Source organism: Piliocolobus tephrosceles, chromosome 6 (assembly GCF_002776525.5).
Source record: "Piliocolobus tephrosceles isolate RC106 chromosome 6, ASM277652v3, whole genome shotgun sequence".
Classification (NCBI taxonomy): Eukaryota; Metazoa; Chordata; class Mammalia; order Primates; family Cercopithecidae; genus Piliocolobus; species Piliocolobus tephrosceles.
The window spans coordinates 124,043,211-124,063,909 of record NC_045439.1 but is presented as its reverse complement, the minus strand read 5'-3'; the positions used below and the strand labels follow the sequence as shown (position 1 = coordinate 124,063,909).

The 20,699-nt window shown below is 42.6% G+C and overlaps 6 gene segments (V, D, J or C); all 6 read left to right on the top strand.

Annotated features, from left to right (window-relative positions):
* LOC111554712 overlaps window positions 1–20,699 on the top strand; it is a 729,812-nt gene that overhangs the window by 404,482 nt on the left and 304,631 nt on the right.
* The window catches only part of LOC111554720, a 687,176-nt gene that overhangs the window by 388,148 nt on the left and 278,329 nt on the right, over window positions 1–20,699 (top strand).
* The window catches only part of LOC111554726, a 522,394-nt gene that overhangs the window by 224,689 nt on the left and 277,006 nt on the right, over window positions 1–20,699 (top strand).
* LOC111554718 overlaps window positions 1–20,699 on the top strand; it is a 654,935-nt gene that overhangs the window by 360,873 nt on the left and 273,363 nt on the right.
* Window positions 1–20,699, top strand: part of LOC111554715 — a 367,088-nt gene that overhangs the window by 125,634 nt on the left and 220,755 nt on the right.
* Window positions 2,934–3,638, top strand: LOC111554723. The segment is given in 2 exon segments: window positions 2,934–3,132; window positions 3,286–3,638. Coding segments are annotated over 2 exon segments (405 nt in total).

The window sequence follows — 20,699 nt, the reverse complement described above, 5'->3', positions numbered from 1 at the left end:
GTATTTTTTTAGTAGAGACGGGGTTTCACCGTGTTAGCCAGGATGGTCTCGATCTCCTGACCTCGTGATCCGCCCGTCTCGACCTCCCAAAGTGCTGGGATTACAGGCTTGAGCCACCGCGCCCGGCCCCAGGCAGTTCTTAAAGCTAGTCGCTTTAATGTCTCACAGAGATCATCATGTTCTTAAACGTCAATATGGGATTCACTTCCTTCTCCCTGAGGAGCAGTCCCCTGAAGACCTAGCACAATATTTCCAGGGGTCCCGCATGTGCATATGACATAGCCCTCAAAATCCTAGAAATGTTTTAATTGAGGTAATACTTTTACAGCTATTTATAGGATCTCCAACACTATTCTTTTCTCAGGAACTTAAAAAATGGATATTAGCTAACCACGGATAACCATGTTTTCTTCTCCCTTCCCCATTCCCGTTCAGTTGTGTGTAGGCAAATCTACCATCCCAACTTTCTCGGTGTTGAAGCCATGGTTTATTTTATAGCAGGCTTTCTATTTTATTTTATTTTTAACTTTTATTTCAGGTTCAGGAGTACATATGCAAGCTTGTTATGTAGGTAACCTGCATGCCACGGGGGTTTGGTGTACGGATTATTTCATCACCCAGGTAATAAGCACAGTACCTGATAGGTTTTTCAATACTCACCTTCCTCCCACCCTTCATCCTCAAGAAAGCCTGGGTGTCTGTTGTTCCCTTCTTTGTGTCCATGTGTACTCAATGTTTAGCTCCCACATATAAGTGAGAACATGTGATATTTGGTTTTCTTTCCTGTGTTAATTTGTTTAGAATAATGGCCTTCAGCTCCATCCATGTTGCTGCAAAGGACATGATCTCATTCTTTCTCATGGCTGTGTAGCATTCCATGGTGTATATGTATCACATTTTCTTCATCCAGCCTACCATTGTTGGGCATTTAGGTTGACTCCGTGTTTTGTTAATGTGAATAATGCTGCGATGAACATAGGTGTGCATGTGTCTTTCTGGTAGAAAATTTATATTCCTTTAGGTTTATACCCAATAATGAGATTGCTGGGTCAAATAATAATTCTATAGAAGGCTTTCAAAGTGTGGGCTAGTATTGAAGGTAAAGATTGCCTTATTCATTTCTGTATGCTCCTCTGTTCCTGGTACAAACAAGACAGTCAATTAAAAATGTTTACATGAGAGGCGGGGTGCAGTGACTCATACCTGTAATCCCAGCACTTTGGGAGGCCAAGGCAGGCAGATCACAAGGTCAAGAGTTCGAGACCATCCTGGTCAAAATGGTGAAACCCTGTCTCTACTAAAAATACACACAAAAAAAATTAGCTGGGTGAGATGATGCACACCTGTAGTCCCAGCTACTTGGAAGACAGGAGAATCACTTGAATCCAGGAAGCAGAGGTTGCAGTGAGCCAAGATCACACCACTGCACTCCAGCCTGGCGACAGAGCGAGACTCTGTCTCAAAAAAAAAAAAAAAGTTACATGAATTAAGGGGCAAGATGCTAATTAATTCTCACATCTGTGCCTCTGTGCCACCCAGAAATGCAGAAGGGAGCTTATAGCCAAAAAACTGTGGGTAAAATTATCTGACCTTCATGGGGACAGTACAAACTATATTCATAAGCAATAATAGAACATGACATTATTTACTTTATTGTGGTGTTGTCACATCATCAATCTCTTACTTCATGTTTCTGGGTTTTGTGTCTTGTTTAAGATCTAGAGAATTAGGCCACATTATCATTGTCTCAAAAAAGTAGTCTTGGAAACCAAGTGATCCATCACTTCATCTCAACTGGGCAATTCAGCTTTTCTGGAACGCAGATATGTTTGTCTTCACCTTGAGATATGAACTTTCTAATTAGCAATTCTTTTTCTTAGTGATCATAGAGATGAAGCAAGAAATTACTAGTCTTCCTAGACTTGAACAATGCCTACATAGATCATATGTATTTTACTAAAAATAGACATTCCTAGACAATGACAAGAAAACTATGTGATAACATTTATGGAATGGAATGCAACCAAATCTATACTCCAAGTATATTAGCGAAAGCCAAACTATTCTAACAAATATATACCAAATGTTTGGAGGCTTAATGAACAAAGTTTGTCTTTCTTGTGAAAATCTGGAGCAGAGATTCCAGGTCAGCAGATGACTCTGTCTTACATGGTCTTTGAGGAACTGAGGTTATTCTTGTTTGGGGACTCTGCTATTTCTCAGAGACTTACCATCATATGCAGGGTCATGGCCTGGCTATGCCAGGTTTCAGTTAGCAAGGAGATGAAAGAGTGGGTATGGAGCAGGCATGACCACTTGCTTAAGAATCCTGGACAATGGCCGGGCGCGGTGGCTCAAGCCTGTAATCCCAGCACTTTGGGAGGCCGAGACGGGCGGATCACGAGGTCAGGAGATCGAGACCATCCTGGCTAACACGGTGAAACCCCGTCTCTACTAAAAAATACAAAAAACGAGCTGGGCGAGGTGGCGGGCGCCTGTAGTCCCAGCTACTCTGGAGGCTGAGGCAGGAGAATGGCGTAAACCCGGGAGGTGGAGCTTGCAGTGAGCTGAGATCCGGCCACTGCACTCCAGCCTGGGCCACAGAGCGAGACTCCGTCTCAAAAAAAAAAAAAAAAAAAAATATCCTGGACAAGAAATAATAAAATTAGTGACTCCTAGGATTATGGACAGCTTTGGGTAGCCTGTCCTTCCATGTTGAGACAATTTCAGAAGTATCTACTGTCATTCATAAAACATGTGGACACTAATTTTCAGCTATTCTGCACCAGCTCACAAGATGGCGGTGTTCTATTTTGAATGACTCCCATGGGTGATTGAGTGGGAGGGATTTGAATTTAAATAGAACCAAATGACACTTTTTTTAATGGTTGGCTGAATCACCAAATTGCTATTTCCTTTTTTCTGAGTGTGTGTCTGTGTCTCTGCGTGTGTATGTGTGTGTGCATGCGCATGCACACAGGCAGACGCTAGGGGTAGAGTGTGATGGTTCAAAAAGAGAAGGAAATGCTTAAGGTAGTGAATCACGTTTTGCCCAGGAAAACACACTTGATAATTGAAGGATGATGAAGTGTCCACAGGCTTTACTAGCGGTCTTTTGGCTTCTACTGAGCCGTAAGTAGGGTTACTACAAAGGGTCAGGGGCAACCAGGAAACCTGAGGATTGATCCTCAGAAGACTAAGAGGGTAAAGTGGACTTCATTCTGACTTATTGTCTGGGAGCCCTATGGTTCTAACGGTGAATAATTATCACATTTTTCTACACAGGGGTGAGCAGTGAAGACAAGGTGGTACAAAACCCTCTATCTCTGGTTGTCCACGAGGGAGACACTGTAACTCTCAACTGCAGTTATGAAGTGGTTAACTTTCGAAACCTACTATGGTACAAGCAGGAAAAGAAAGCTCCCACATTTCTATTTATGCTAACTTCAAGTGGATTTGAAAAGAAGTCAGGAAGACTAAGTGGCATGTTAGACAAGAAAGAACTTTTCAGCATCCTGAACATCACAGCCACCCAGACCAGAGACTCAGCCATCTACCTCTGTGCTGTGGAAGCACAGTGCTCCCTAGTCACCTGCAGCCTGTACTCAAATTCTACAGCTGAAGCTCTGCAAGTGTAAGATGAGGAACTTGCTATGTTGAGCAAGCCCTCAAAAATAAACTATAAGGAAAAGCAGTTATTGGTCAAGATCCTTGTGCCCATGTTGACAATTACTTTTGCAGTTTACTAAATCCTAACTCAGAGTCAGATCATTGCATTCACTCCCTTCTCTGTGAGTTTTCTATGGGATTCAGCATAGCTAATATTTCTAGAGGGTCACTCAGGATACTAACTCCATTGCCACACCGTTATGCCCTGTGATAGAAAGCAAACCCTTTTACCAGGATTATACAGGCAACTGATATGTGCACTACACATTAGGGAATCTGCCTAACAGCTATGGATGTTTTAGCTTCCTTCCCAGAACAGATATATTTGTAGGTAAAGTTCTGCCTATAACATTTTTTGCTGGACCTACTGGCAAAGAACAAAGGGTAAGAACAAGCAGGTATCATTACCTGATTAAAACAAAAGGTTTTCATTCTCGATTGCATTATTCTTACTCACTATCTTCATTTTAGGATTGTTGCCTATTCTGGGTACTTCATTAAAGTGGTGATAGAATTTTTTCAAGATATTACACATTAATTTGTATACTTAGAACCTTAAGTAGCCTACCAAAAGAAACGAGTTGGCTGAAGTTATGTGAAGCTAACATAAACTTAGCCTACTTATGTTGTGATACACTCTTTCAATGAATTATGTAATCATATATATGGTATTTACAAAGAGCTTGCAATGGAAGCTACTGTTTATTGAAAGCAAGCATTATGTGCCTTGTATTTTGCAAATATCACCTCATTGAATTCTCAAAATAACTCTGATGGATCATCAATTTTTTTTTTTTTTTTTTTGAGACGGAGTCTTGCTCTGCCACCCACGAGGGAGACACTGTCCTATTTCCCACTCTATTTTTTAGTCTTAAATAAATGACTGTCAGATTTTCCTCTTATATCCACTACGTGATTTCTGGGTTTTGATGTAGATAGAAAGGAGGAGAAAGGAAAATGGACAGAAGTCTGTGCAGGCTAAAAATGACAGGTACATTCTATTAATTTTTATACCATTTCTTCCCCTCCTCTTTGAATGTTTACCTGCCCTTTTCTCAGGCTATCTCCCCATTTCCCAGACAGTGAAACCTAAACCATGCTCAAATTGCCATGAATTGTCTAATGAACTCACAAGTACAGGTGGCCTTTACTGTACTCTCCTATACAGAGATGGGATAATAAAGCTTTCTACTCATAGGACAATCACTCAAATAAATTGTCAGAAGAAATAGGTCTTCTTGTAACTTTAAAACATTCCCAATTGAAGAGAGCGTTAGTCTACAGTGATTTGAAGGGCTAGCAATCAAAAATCTTGTTTTAATGCTGTATCATTTGGCTATGTATAGTCATGTCTATTCCTCATTGTAATTAAGCTGTGGTGAGTGTCAAATAATAATCATATAATACAGCTCAGCCTACTTGGATTTTGGTATTTTAAAATGTATATTTTTCTTTCTGAAATAATAATAGTATTGAGTTCATAGTAGATAATTTCAAAAATAAAGAATATTATAAAGGAGCAAAACAATGAACAGTATTAAGCCCAGTATTCGAAGATAACTAATACTGTTTCAAACATTTGGAGTTATTTTATTCACATGTTATTGTAAATGCTATTTTATTTACATGTTAAACACACTATTTCAGTATTGTGTGTACATTTTTTTGTACGTAATTGTGGTCACACTGTGGGTAAATTTTTTCCTTGGTGGTGTTTAACACTGGGGGCATGTAATAGAGAAAGTATAGTTTGGAGTCAGGTAGACCTGATTTCAGATTCTGTTATAGCTATTTGTCTGGGGTAGGGGGTGGGGAAGGGGACTTAATCTTTCTGAGTCTGCATTTCCTAATATGTTAACAGAAAGTAATATTGATGATCCAGGCCGGGCGCGGTGGCTTAAGCCTGTAATCCCAGCACTTTGGGAGGCCGAGACAGGCGGATCACGAGGTCAGGAGATCGAGACCATCCTGGCTAATACGGTGAAACCCCATCTCTACTAAAAAATACAAAAAACTAGCCGGGCGACGAGGCGGGCGTCTGTAGTCCCAGCTACTCGGGAGGCTGAGGCAGGAGAATGGCATAAACCCGGGAGGCGGAGCTTGCAGTGAGCTGAGATCCGGCCACTGCACTCCAGCCTGGGTGACAGAGCGAGACTCGTTCCAAAAAAAAAAAAAAAAAAAGAAAGAAAGAAATGTGGGGAATTCAACTTATTTCAAACAAAGAGTGTTTCTCAAAGTCACTGCAAAAATAGGTGTTTCTCTTCCTTAAAAAAAAATCTGCATGGCTGAGATCCTCCGACTTTTGACCTGTGAGTTGTGATAAAAAGCTTCCAGAAAACTCATCTCAGTGACTTAATTATGAAATGCTACCAGTTTGAAGCAGTCGCTGAATAACATAAGGTCATAGATCAGGAATCCAGAAGAAACAATGAATAGCAACTTCATCTTCACTTCACTTCTAGCACTGGCTCTCCAAGGTAACAGCCCTATCCTGTACCCAGAGTGGCCCTTCTGGCGGTGGCTGGTTTGACCTATGACTGATGAATGTTTTACATTGCAGGGTCTGGGAGAGCAGACTGGATCGAGCCCCAGGAGACAGAAGTATCTGCAACAGAAGGGAAGACTGTGAACCTACTTTGTAACTGTGGTACATCATCGGGGAGCTATCTTGATCTCTACTGGTTTCGACAGTATCTGAGCCAGGCACCAGAATACATTCTCTACAGAGGGTGGGGATATGCTGGAAAAGGAGACGCCAATTTTGCCATAGGAAAGTGTTATTCAAAGAGTACAGCAAAAGCGACAAATTTGTACATCAGAAATCTGGTTCCTGCAGAGTCACACAAAAAGAACTCTGGTTCCTGCAGAAAGAAGAAATCTTCCTGCAGAAGAAATCTGGTTCCTGCAGAGTCACACAAAAAGAACAAAAACACGAGTGCACAGGAGGAAGGAGAGCGTTCATTGTAACCACACTGATTTTTTTTTTTTTTTTTTTTTTTTTTTTTGCAAAAACATCATTGTAAGTGGAAGACACTGGATCAGGAGAATTGTGCTTTAATAATAGCTATATATAGTAATTTATAGGAAAATAGCTTGAGCTTTCAGAGTTTCCATTTCCTGAAATTAGACAACAATTCTAATTTGTAAAATTTTATGAGACATGGCTTTAACAGTTGGATTAAGTGTCTAGCATGTCCTACATGCTCAGCAAATTGTAGCTATCTTTTCTTGCTTTCTCTCTCTTTTTCTCTAACTACTTTGACCTCAAAGGACCCTTCTCTCACTATCTGAGAATCTTCTATATACTCCCACTGGTAAAATAATAATAATAATAATAACCCTAAAAACATACATGCAAGACCTAGATAGAGAAGGCTTCTTTGCCCAGGGATCATTGGTCATTGTGCCAGGCTTTTAAAAGTGCATGCTCAGCAAATCCAACAATTAGAGAACAAAAGGACCCCAAGACACTAGCTCCTGAGTTCGTAGACCAGGGCAGTTGGACATTTATCGTGATCTCAACAAGAACAGGAGAGAGTTCCTCACAATACTAAAGAGAAGAGAAAGACATTGAGCATTAGGTGGGTGGTGGGAGAAAAGAGAGAGAAATTCTTGGGAAGACTACAACCATGCTCTGGTGTCAGATCTGACCTCCCTAGATGGAGATGAGAGGTCAAGTGAGGCAGGGGGTCCTCAGCTCACCTGACAGAGGAGGGCACCTGCCACCTCCTGCACTGATTCAAGCTGCACTCCTAACAGAATCCTTATCATTTAATCTGGATCTGAGCAAAGCCTAGCATCTTTTTTGGACTGATGATAGATGAAAGGTAAAAGAGGAAGGAAGATTTAATTTAGAGCCTTATTCAATACTGTTTGCAGCAGCACTAGCACCTTACTGCTTGCAGGCCGGAAACCTCAAGGTCTAGCAGTTCACAGTGAAGCCTGCACCACACTGCCTGCTGAGTAACTGCACCAGTCACTAGGAGGGCTTGGAAATCAGACAGCAAATGAGACCTTAAACAATATGTATTAGGCCATTCTTGCACTGTTATAAAGAAATACCTGAGACTGTAATTTATAAAGAAAAGAGGTTTAATTGGCTCATAGTTCTGCAGGCTTTATAGGAAGCATGTGCTGGCATCTGACTGGTTTCTCAGGAGGCCCCAGGAAGCTTATAATCATGGTGAAAGGCAAAGGGAGAGCAGGCATGTCACATGGCCAGAGCAGGAGCAAATGAGAGAGAGTGAGGGGGAAGATGCAACATACTTTATTTAAGCCAGAACTTGTGAGAACTCACTCACTAAAGCAAAGACAGCACCAAGCCATAAGGGATCCACCTCCATGATACACACACCTCCCCCCAGGCCCCAGCTCTAGCATTGAGGAATACAATTCAACATGACATTTGGGTGGGGACAAATATCCAAACTATATCATTCCACTCTTGGTACCTCCTAAGTCTCATCTCCTTCTCACATTGCAAAACATAATCATACCTTCCCAATAGTCCTCCAAAGCCTTAACTGTTTGGATGAACGGAGGCAAGATGGTGCACTTCCGGGTTCTTCTTCACCACCAACTCTTCCCACCCGCGCGAAAATGCAGCCGCGCCCAGGGAGGGTGCAGACCAACTGGGCATGCACCAGGTGACGTCAATCTGAAGAGACCAAGATTTACCTGGTCGCACCTGCGGAACGCCCCTGACACGCCCATGCCCCACCTATTGCCCTCCCACTCCTAGAAAAGCCGCTCTCCGCCATTGAGCCACGCGGCCTTCTTGCAGCCCCACTCCTGTCGGGATGTCGGGACTGTGGGAAGTCTGTCCGAGAGCCCCACCGCGGGGGGACTCTGCCGGCCTCCTTTGCCGGAGGCCGACAGACTTCTCCCTCACACCTTAGGTTACCAAAATAAACGTGCAGTTTTGCGCCTGACCTTTGCCTACTTGCTGGTTCTTTTGTGCTCGCTCTGGTGGTCTTAGAAAAACAAGACATTAACTAATTCCAGAATTCACTCAAAAATCCCAAGTCTCATCTGAGACAAGTCAAGCCCTTTCCACCTATGAGTCTGTAAAGTCAAAACCAAATTATTTACTCCCAAGATACAATGTGAGTATAAGTATTGGGTGAACATTCCCATTTCAAAAGGAAGAAATTGGCCAAAAGAAGGTGTAAAGGTAAACTGAGGCTGGAACCGAACTGGGAACGAAGACACAAGGCAAATGGCAGTGAGAATAGCCTTTTATTAGGGCTTGCAGGTGAAGTTCCTCGGTCCAAAGGTGCAGGCCGAGGAAGTCGCGCTGAGGGAGGAGGGTAGGGGCTTTTTATAGCCCAAGAGGTAGGGAAGCTGGTTGTGCAAACAGGGCCTGGGGGGTCTTGAAACTACTAGGGCAGGAGTTGAGTAAGGGTCATGAGGAAGGGGTCTTTGGAAACTGTTAACCGAAACTGCTGTTTACGAACTTGTGGAATGCAGGTGAGCTGCAGGTCATGGGGGAGTGTGGTTGCCCAGCCAGAACTCTGACGCATGTAAGTCTGCGGGTGTGTACAAGGGTAAAGGGAGTCTTTAACAAAAGGCCTGCTACGCCGGGTAATACCGCCATGTTGGGTCTAGATTCCTGCCTAACAGAAGGGGCTACAGTTCCCATACAAGTTCAAAACCCAGCAAGGCAGCCATTAAATCTTAAAGCTCCAAAATAATCTCCTTTGACTCCATGTCTCACATCCAGGACACACTGGTTCAAGAGGTGGGCTCCCAAGGCCTTGGGCAACTCCACCTCTGTGGCTTTGCAGGGTGCCACCCTCACAGCTTCTCTCATAGGCTGTTGAGTGTCTGTGGCCTTTCCAGGCACACGGTGCAAGCTGCCAGTGGATGTACTATTCTGAGGTCTAGAGGACAGTGACCCCTTTCCCACAGCTCTACCTGGCAGTGCTTCACTGAGGATTCTGTGTGGGGCCTCCAACTCCTATTTCCCCTCCACACTGCCCTAGTAGAGGTTATTTGTCAGGGCTCTGCCCCTGCAGCAGTCTTCTGCCTTGCCACCCAGACTGTTTGGGTGAGGGAGAAGGGACAAGATGGAGGAAGGTGAACAAGAAGGCACAGTCCCTGTTGCTTCCAGGTTCTTCATCACCAACTTACCCACATGCGGGAAAATGCAACCGGTGCTGGGGAAAATGCAGATCAACTGAGCATGAGCCAGGTGGCGTCAATCCAAAGAGATCGAAACTTACCCAGCCATGCCTACAGAGATGCCCCATCATGCCCTCATCCAGCCCACTGCCCTCCTCCTTCCAGTACTAATGCATGGAAGTCCGCGGCCGTCAGGAGCCGGTGTGACTTCCTCGGCCCCTCTTACTTGTGGACCGGAGAACCTCACCCGAGAGCGCCGGCGCGACTTCCCTGGCCCCTTTCCCACGGACCAGTGAACCTCGCCGGAGAGTGTGTGCATATTTGGAAATAAAAGGGCTGCCACTTTCTTCGCTCGTTTTGGTCTTTATTGATATTTAGTCTTTGGTTAATAATAGTAATAGTAATAAAGAAACAAAACACAGACTTTCTCATACGTTCTTTGAATGTAGGTAGAGGCTGCCAAGCCTCTTTCACTCTTGCATTGTGTGCGCCTGCAGGCTTAACACCACATGGAAGCTGCCTAGAGTTATGGCTTGCACCCTCCGAAGTGGCAGCCTGAGACGTACCTGAGCCCCTTTGAGTCATGGCCAGAGTGGCCAGGATGTGGGGAGCAGTGTGTTGAGGCTGTGCAGAGCAACAGAGTCCTGGGTCTGACCCCTGAAACAATTCTCTCCTCCTAGACCTCAAGGCTTGTGATGGGAGAGGCTGCTGCAAACGTCTCTGAAATGCCTTTGAAGCCTTTTCCCCATTGTCTTGGCTATTAGCATCTGGCTCTCTTTTAGTTATGCAAATATCTCTGGCAAGCCGTTGCTTCCTGGCTTGCTTGAATTCCTTTCCTGAAAAATCTTTTCCTTTCTCTGCCACATGGCTAGGCTACAAATTTCCCAAACTTTTACACTCTGCTTTTTAAAATATAAGTTCCAGTTTTAAATCATTTCTTTGCTACTACATTTGAGCATAGGTTATTAGAAGCAGCCAGGTCACCTCTTGAATGCTTTGCTGCTTAGAAATTGTTTCCACCATATACCCTAAAGTATTACTGTCAGGCCTCTGAACCCAAGCCAAGCCATCGCATCCCCTGTGACTTGCACGTCTGCCCAGATGGCCTGAAGTAACTGAAGAATCACAAAAGAAGTGAAAATGCCCTGCCCCGCCTTAACTGATGACATTCCACCACAAAAGAAGTGAGAATGGCTGGTCCTTGTCTTAAGTGAGGATATTACCTTGTGGAAGTCCTTTTCCTGGCTCATCCTGGCTCATAAAGCTCCCCTACTGAGCACCTTGTGACCCCCACTCCTGCCCACCAGAGAACAACTCCCCTTTGACTGTAATTTTCCTTTACCTACCCAAATCCTATAAAATGGCCCTACTCTTATCTCCCTTCGCTGACTCTCTTTTTGGACTCAGCCCGCCTGCACCCAGATGATTAAAAAGCATTATTGCTCACACAAAGCCTGTTTGGTGGTCTCTTCACACGGACGCGCATGACAGGTTTTCTTGATGGAAACCTAATATCCCAAGCAAATTTGTATATAAGACTTCTTATGCAAATTACCTCTCACTGGGCTCTGTTCTTATGGCTATTAGGCAACAAATAATAATAATAAAAATAAAAACAGCAAAAACTTCTCTCTCCCATATTTTGAAACATTTTCAATGCAACCCGATGGTCAATGTTGTTCATTTTTTCCCTCATTTTCTTTCTCTCCAACCAAAGAAGCATATCTCCATTTTAAATACTCAACAGTGGGGAATCAAACCTGATATTTGTTCTCTACTAAGGAATAAAACAGGCATACACGTGAGATAACTATAAAGAGTCAGGATGTGATAAGGGGTCTGCACGCTATACCCAGAATCCCTGTTTCCAGCTGTGTGGCTGCAGCGTCACACAACTCCAGTGCTCTGCATGACGCTGGCTGTGCACTCAGAGCTGAGCCCTGGGCTTTGGCAGGACAAGACATGTTTTACTCAGGGAGATGAGAAGGCCTGTCAATATGTACTGCCCCGCCTCCTGTGGCCAACTGTGGCCTCCATCTTCCCCAGTAGGCAGCAATGGACTGAGGGAGGAAAGACACCTGGGATGCATCTGAAAGATGCTTTGGGCCAGGGACAGAAAAGAAGTGATAGAAACCAGGCTGTGCTTTTTATTGCTGTCAGGACAATCTTCTTAGGACATGGGGGTTTCTAAACAAGGCTTTTCAGAATTAGCTCATTGTGAGTCACAGATCAGATCTGCCCAGTTCTCTGTTGCTGTTGACATTGTTGTTTCCTCTGCGGGATTCAGCGGTACTGAAAGTGTTATTCAGTCCCAACATGGGATCTTTACACAAGAAGGGGAGTTTGTGAAATGCAAATACTTTGCAAATAGCTCAACTTATTTTCTTTCTTGTTTTGGGCAGCATTCCAGTGAGGAAATATTTCACCTGATTTCTCAGAGTTTAGGAGCATTCAGGAATGCAAGGAATAGAAAATGTTCTGTGAACTTGCAAATAGCTGCCAACACTGTCATTCTCACCACCTCAGTTATGAGACCAAAAGACTCAGGAAACAGTTTCTGTGCACTCAGGATATCTACAGTAAGAGGAACAATAAAAGTTGTAGTAAAAAAAAAAAAAAAAAAAACTCAGAGCTTGTACCCCAGACTCACCTGCCACAGGGACTGTGGGAGATCCACAGGCCCTAAACTGAAAAGATTTGAGCCTGTGGAGAGCATTCATGAAGTATGGACAGGAAACAGGTAACTGCTGCAAGAAAACCCCTCTCAAACTGTATTCATTGAGCAGTGCTTTCAATCCACAGTCCTTAAATTGACTTTCTCCTTCAAATTTTAGCAGATAACAAAAGAGTACTTTATTTTAATCTATTTCTTTTTTCTTTAACTTTTTATTTGATATATTTCAAAATATAAAATAATACTGCTTATTGCAATAAATGAAGTAATAAAAAGCTATATAAGGAAAACGTTAATTCTCACTCATCTGCTCCCTACTGAAGTAAATACTATTAATGACCTGATAAGTATCCTTTCCCACTATTCTTTCTGCTTATATAAATATAAGCAAAAATCCCTCCTAGCGGAAACAAATCTGTTTTTGTTTGTTTGTTTGTTTTTTGTTTTTTGAGCCAGTCTCGCTCTGTTGCCCAGGAGTGCAGTGGCATGATCTAGGCTCACTCCAAGCTCCGCCTCCTGGGTTCATGCCATTCTCCTGCCTCAGCCTCCCGAGTAGCTGGGACTACAGGCACCGCCACCTCGCCCGGCTAGTTTTTTGTATTTTTAGTAGAGATGGGGTTTCACTGTGTTAGCCAGAATGGTCTTGATCTCCTGACCTCGTGATCCACTCACCTTGGCCTCCCAAAGTGCTAGGATTACAGGCATGAGCCACTGCGCCTGGCCACAAATCTGTTAATAAATGTGTGGCCAATTGGAATTTTTCCTCTGAATTGCCTTTTACATCTTTGTCCATTTTTCTTTTAGGTTATTTGTTTCTCATTTAAAAATGCATGCTGGAGGTGCCAAAAAATTTTTTTCATTTCTCCAGTCCATTGTTTGTCTTCTGATTTTGTTTATAGCACATAGCATGGTATCCTTTGCCTCTAAATATACTCTAACCTGTAAATAGTTAAATATGCCTATCTTCTTTATAGCTTCTGCATTTCTACCATACTTAAAAATAATACACGTTTATATAAATATTCCCAGATTCTTAGACAACAGTTTTATCATTTTGCTTTTTACAATAAAATCTTTCAACCATCTGGAAATTGTTTTTATATATGAAATCCATTTTCCACTATTGAAATGTCTTTGTCATATTTTGTTTCTTAAACATAATCAAATTATATACATCCATATTAAGAACTTCACCAGTATCCAAACATTACAGAATAATGTAAGGATCACACTGGAATTGGGTGCTGGTGAAAATAATCACTAAATTCTCCAGTGCCAGTTTGAAAGGAGAAATTATTGGCCATTCCACTGGGGTGAGAAAGGCCAATAAGTTTGACTGATGTTAACCAAAGAGAGATTAAAGGATGGACTAAAAGCATAAAGGAGTGACCTCTTGGGGAAATACAAATCTTGTGCAGAGAGAGGAAGACGTTTAACATATCCTACTCAACTCCTTTCCTGTATGACCAGAGGTGCCTAGTCCAGCTTCCACCCACTCCACTAAGTTGAGGAATAGCTATCATCACTTGTCTGGAAGATAATCAGCTTCTGAACTGGCAGAGCACCTCTGGTTCTTGTGACAAAGACATAAAATGTGGGAGAAAGTAGAGAAAAATAAGGTGTGGTAGCCTGTACTCCCACCTTTTATTGAGGCAATTTTTCATGTATGTCTTGTGGTTTTGATGAATCTGTCTGGGTTTGAACTAACTTGAACCTGAACCTACCCTGCCTCCAAAGAGCTGTCATTTAGGGGAAGGCCCTAGAAGCAAGAGGCTGTGGATTGACCCATGTGTGAGCTAGAGGAGGAGGAGGAGTTTGAGGAGGAGGAGTTTGAGCCGGGGAACAATCACCATTCCAGGAAATCATGCAGATGAAGGGCCCTGTAACCCACTAAAGAAACCACCAGCACATCATTGTGAGAAAGCACACATTTGGATTTCTGCCAAGAGGGAATTCATGGCCAGGCAGAGATAAGAACCAACAGGAAGGCGAAGGAACCTATCCATCAAAACCCGGAGAAATTCACATAAGGATACAGCATCTGAACAACCAAGAAGACAAGGCTCCTCAGCCCAGGGGAGGCTGAAAGGAGAGTCCTTTATTTCTTCCACTACTCTGCCCAGCAGCTGAGGACTGACATGGGGTGAAGTTTGAAAGAATAGCACATCTACCTGTCACTGGAGCCCCTGGAGTCTTCCTGCTGGGTGTGGGTGGAGGGTAAAGCTTTGACTCTAAAATGCTAATTAAGTTCAAAATGAATATACACATAGTTGGAACAAAACTGCTTTAGTAACTAAAAGAGAAAGGAAAACCTGTTTCCCAGCAGAAAAGAGACGATTGATAAAGCAAAGTAGAGTGCTGGCATATAGTGAAAAAAAAAATGAACACCATTTCACACTCACATTTATCTCATGACTTGAAATGCTCCAGTCAACCCAGTAATATCTGGATCTCTTTGGGTATTTTCTATTAAATGTTCCACTTATTGGCTTAATCCTGCATTTATATTGCTTTGTTTGGAGTAGTTTAGAGTAAGTTTTTACGTCAAAAAAATCTGATCTTAATATTCCTTTTCAAAAATGCAGTTGACAGTTCCTAGATATTTGTTCTCTCTTAGGCATTTCATCTTGTTCAAACAAATGGCATTCTGATTGTAACTACTGTGGACACTTTAACATTTTAGGACATTATATTTTTCCACACAAGAAAAATCCATTTATTTAGGTCTTATTTTAAAAGTAAATTTTGCATATTTGTTTCTTGCATATCTTCTACTTTCTTTTTTTATTTTTTATTCTTTTGAGACAGGATCTTGCTCTGCAGCCTAGGCAGGTGCAGAGAGCTACAATCATGGCTCACTGCAGCCCAGACCTCCCAGGCTCAAATGATCCTCCCATCTCAGCCTCTAAAGTAGCTGGGATTATAGGCATCTACCATGCCTGGCAAATTTTTTTTTTTTTTTTTGAGACGGAGTCTCGTTCTGTCGCGGGGGCTGGAGTGCAGTGGCCGGATCTCAGCTCACTGCAAGCTCCGCCTCCCGGGTTTATGCCATTCTCCTGCCTCAGCCTCCCGAGTAGCTGGGACTACAGGCGCCCGCCACCTCGCCCGGCTAGTTTTTTGTATTTTTTAGTAGAGACGGGGTTTCACCGTGTTAGCCAGGATGGTCTGGATCTCCTGACCTCGTGATCCGCCCGTCTCGGCCTCCCAAAGTGCTGGGATTACAGGCTTGAGCCACCACGCCCGGCCGAGAGGCTTTTATTTTTAACTGTATTTACACAAGACTATTGGCTTTTATGTTTCAGACGCAGTGGTATGAAAGACCTTGTCCTTGTAGTTTTCATTATTTCAGAGATAAAATGGAAAGCAAGGGTAAGAGCCCCAATCATTAAGAACATGGCCTAGCTCTCTGCAGATCACAGACTCAGCCACCAACTTCTGCCCTATAACCATGGAGGTGCCCCCGCTTCAGTCGGTACACAACCCCACAAGAGGAACCACTTATTCGCTTCCTTGTCTACTGAGTATGAAATAATGTTTTTCTTAATTATTATCTGAGGCTTTTCTATTTCCTCCTCTCTACTGATTTTGACAACATAAAAATATATCAGGGCCTGGTGGTGCTGGCTCACACCTGTAATCCCATCACTTTAGAAGGCTGAGGTGGAAGGATCACTTGAGCCCAGGAGGTCAAGGCTACAGTGAGTCATGATCATGCCAATGCACTAAGCCTGGGCAGCAGAGTGAGATCCTGTCTCAAATATATATATATACATATATATTAGGCATTATGCTGTACACAAAGAGTTTATTATCTAATACACATGATAATATCTCTTGCTAGATGTAAGCTTTATGGAGATACCAATTTTTTTAACCAATAACCACCAACCAAACAATGATTGAATAAATAAATGGCTGGCTATATTTATACCCATGTGTAAAGGCAAATTTATGGCCAATGGTTAAAATTTATTGAAAACAAATTTCAGCTCATTATAAAAAAGAACTAGCAATCAGAGGTTTCCCAAAAAGAAACAGACAGCTTTAAGGCATAAAATATTCCTTTCTACAGGAAATATTCAAAGAAAAGTAGAATGCCCATTTCCAGTGATGTTGCAGAATGACAAAATGATATTATTTTGTGCAAAACTAAAAAATGTAAGTTTTGTATGGGGGAAAATAGTATCAAAGAATAGAACAACCAAAGAGCTTGTAAAATACATCATGAATAAAAAAGCTACTTCCAGCTTAATGGAAATTGGATTTTGGATTTGTATTTGAAGCATGTGTAGGATTTAAAATGAGAGAGATGGTAAGAGAATACATGCCAGGCAGGTTAAGCTTATCAAGGGCAATGATCAAGAAATAACAAACAAGAAGGGTTTAGGAAATTAAAAGCTTTCATATGTGACTGAAAGAGCCAATTTTTATTGGAAAATGCTGTGAGATAAGAGGGAATGTTGGCTTGAGGCAATTGTTAATATAAGAGGACTGCACACAGCCCAGAACTGGGTTTGTTTCCAGACAAAGAGAAAACATGGTATGACATTATCCATCCTTACCATAAGCAACATTTAGGAATATCTTGAAATTGTTTTTCAGAAAAAGCTAATATTAACCTAAATTTAAACTGTTTTATGTTTGTTTGTTTGTTTTTTGAGACAGAGTCTCGCTCTGTCACCCGGGCTGGAGTGCAGTGGCCGGATCTCAGCTCACTGCAAGCTCCGCCTCCCGGGTTTATGCCATTCTCCTGCCTCAGCCTCCCGAGTAGCTGGGACTACAGGCGCCCGCCACCTCGCCCGGCTAGTTTTTTGTATTTTTTAGTAGAGACGGGGTTTCACTGTGTTAGCCAGGATGGTCTCGATCTCCTGACCTCGTGATTCGCCCGTCTCGGCCTCCCAAAGTGCTGGGATTACAGGCTTGAGCCACCGCGCCCGGCCTTAAACTGTTAAATAACATCAAACATTTACTTTACAAGCACATTTCTAAATGTACTGAAAAACTATATGTCCATAATAATCGATTGAATAGACAGATAAATTTCCTTTTCCCTGAGCAATTCTACCTTCAACTAATAGCCCTTATTGCAGGAAATCAAAAATCTAAACACTTTTCCAAATGTGTCGCAATTACCCAACCACTTTCCAGTGTGAATTTTCTTAGGGGTGAGGATGGGCACACTAATAGTTTCTCTGCACTCAGGAACCTCATAAAGGACAAACTTTTAAATCAAATAATACAGACCAAATAAACAAAACAGAGCTACATCTTGCTTTGCTTTATACTTTGTTCTCTTCCTTGTCCGGCTGCAAAAATCTTTGCATGATTTTCATTGAAAATAACTCCTGAAATGATGTGAGATTTTACTTACCCTGAGACCTACCTGTTTGGACGAACGGAGGCAAGATGGTGCACTTCCGGGTTCTTCTTCACCACCAACTCTTCCCGCGCCGGCGAAAGTGCGGCCGGCGACCCAGGAAGGTGCAGATCAACTGGGCATGCGCCAGGTGACCTCAATCCCAGGAGACTAAGATTTACCTGGTCGCACCTGTGGAACGCCCCCGGACAGGCCCGTGCCCTGCCTATTGCCATCCCACTCCTAGAAAAGCCACTCTCGGCCAGTGAGCCACGCCGCCTTCTCACAGCCCCACTCCTGTCGGGATGTCGGGACTGTGGGAAGTCCGTCTGAGAGCCCAGAGGGGGGTGGGGGGGTGGGGGGGACTCTGCCGGCCTCCTTTGCCGGAGGCCGACAGACTTCTTCCCCACACCTTAGGTGACCAAAAATAAATTTGCAGTTTTGCTCCTACACTTGCCTACCCGCTGGTTCTTTTGTGCCCGCTGGGCTGGTCTTAGAAAAACAAATCACTACCCAGGCCTGGTTTAGATATGTTCCTAAAGACTTCCCTGCTCTTCGGGGTACTGAGTTGCCATAAGGATAAACCAGGCAGACAGTCCTTAGACATTAGGGCTAATTTCTTTTCTTTTCTTTTTTTTTTTTTTTGAGACAGAGTCTGGCGCCCAGGCTGGAGTGTAGTGGCCGGATCTCAGCTCACTGCAAGCTCTGCCTCCCGGGTTTACGCCATTCTCCTGCCTCAGCCTTCCGGGTGGCTGGAACTACAGGCGCCCGCCACCTCGCCCGGCTAGTTTTTTTTTGTATTTTTTAGTAGAGACGGGGTTTCACTGTGTTAGCCAGGATGGTCTCGATCTCCTGACCTCGTGATCCGCCCGTCTCGGCCTCCCAAAGTGTAGGGCTAATTTCTAATTTACCCCCCTGTGTCTTTCTTTTATCATCACAAACATGTTTGGTATCTAATTTGGTTTACTCTTAGAAAAGCATGGTTTGGAGTACATAAAACAGAATGGCTCTTCAGGCAGCAATATGCTAAAGTTTTAAAGATCTTGTAGCTCTATTTTTCTATTAATTGATGCAGATTTTGAGAATCAACAAGAACATTAAAAAGTAGACATCAACACTATAGTAAAATTAAAACAGTTCTTCTGTCTTTTGTTGTTGTTTCCACATCATTCAGAAAGGGGAAAGTACTCTTTAAAATTAGAAACGGAGAACAACAAGGAAGAGAAATCTATTTTGTTGAAAAACAGCTTTGGTAATATTATTCAGTGAAAGATGAAGTGACAGATGTGGAAACTTGTAGTCAAAGTCTGCAGCTTTTATTTGCATTGAATATCTATCCAAGATGAATCATCCTAGAAAAGCAGCCAGTGGAGTTAGAAGAATCTCACTCACCATTGTTTCTGCCAAAGAAGGATTTTCTTGGCGTAGAATATTGAGTATTCATTTGGGGTCTTGAATGGGTGAAAGAGACAAATAACAATTTAGGAGAAAGACAGAAGAAGATGGAATGGATCCATAGGCAGAAAAGATTTGTCCTCAAGGGTACATCCAAGATTTGCTTTAATCTGTCGTATAACTGAAATTTGAAACAGTTATTAAAACAGGTTCACAGCGCCGGGCGCGGTGGCTCAAGCCTGTAATCCCAGCACTTTGGGAGGCCGAGACGGGCGGATCACGAGGTCAGGAGATCGAGACCATCCTGGCTAACACGGTGAAACCCCGTCTCTACTAAAAAATACAAAAAACGAGCCGGGCGAGGTGGCGGGCGCCTGTAGTCCCAGCTACTCTGGAGGCTGAGGCAGGAGAATGGCGTAAACCCGGGAGGTGGAGCTTGCAGTGAGCTGAGATCCGGCCACTGCACTCTAGCCCGGGCAACGGAAACAGGACCCGACTCCCAACCAAAAAAAAAAAAAAAAAAAACAGGTTCACAGCATCTCAAAACTAAAAACCATTGTGGAAAAGAGGCTAAGCACAAAGATGTAAGCACTAAGTGAGTATAACTGCTTTGCAGACAGTTTCATGTCAGTGGACATGTGCCATTTTTCTTCTTCTTTTTTTTTTTTTTTTCTGCCCAGTGCAGTTGCCACATATTATTCAATACACAACTTTACGAGGCATCATTCACATCTTAGTAAGAGATGGAGAAAGACAATGCTGAGAAAAAAAAAAAAGTAGATTTCCGAGAGCAGCAGAGCCTATAAATTCAGCTCTGCCTGGAGCTGCAAAAGTCAAAGTACTCTTTTTGGGGATCAAGCCAGCATGAATTGAGATTCTGTCATTTACGGCCAGTAGATTCATAATTCTCATAGCCAAAAGGGAGGGAAATACTTTTAGTTCTCTGCTATTTTATGAGCTGAATTTATGGTGCACAGAAGCATTTTCTAGTCAAAATAATTGGAGTTACGTAAAGGCAAATAATCATTGGTCTACTGTCATTATGGGAAATAAGAGCCATAATAACCCTATGTATGTTTTATGAATTTTAACTGGGAAAAATTTTGAAAATTACTAAAAATTCATAACTCTGCCATATAAACATAAGAACTCTTACTTCTTCTATTTTTACTTTTAATTTCCACTTTTGTGTCTATTTTTACTTGTTTTTCCTTGTTTTACATTTTTGCACATGATGAAATAATATTGTAAGAATAATTGTATGAACTTTTATTCTCATTTTTAGAATTAAAAATGCCTTACTTTATAGTTTGAATTGTCCACTATTTCACACTGTAGATATACCATACTTTATAATTTTCCTGTTTGGGGATATTTTTATTATGTATTTCCAATTTTTATTATTTTAAATAGCATTGTGGTAAACATCTTTAAATATACATTTTAGCCGGGCGCGGTGGCTCAAGCCTGTAATCCCAGCAC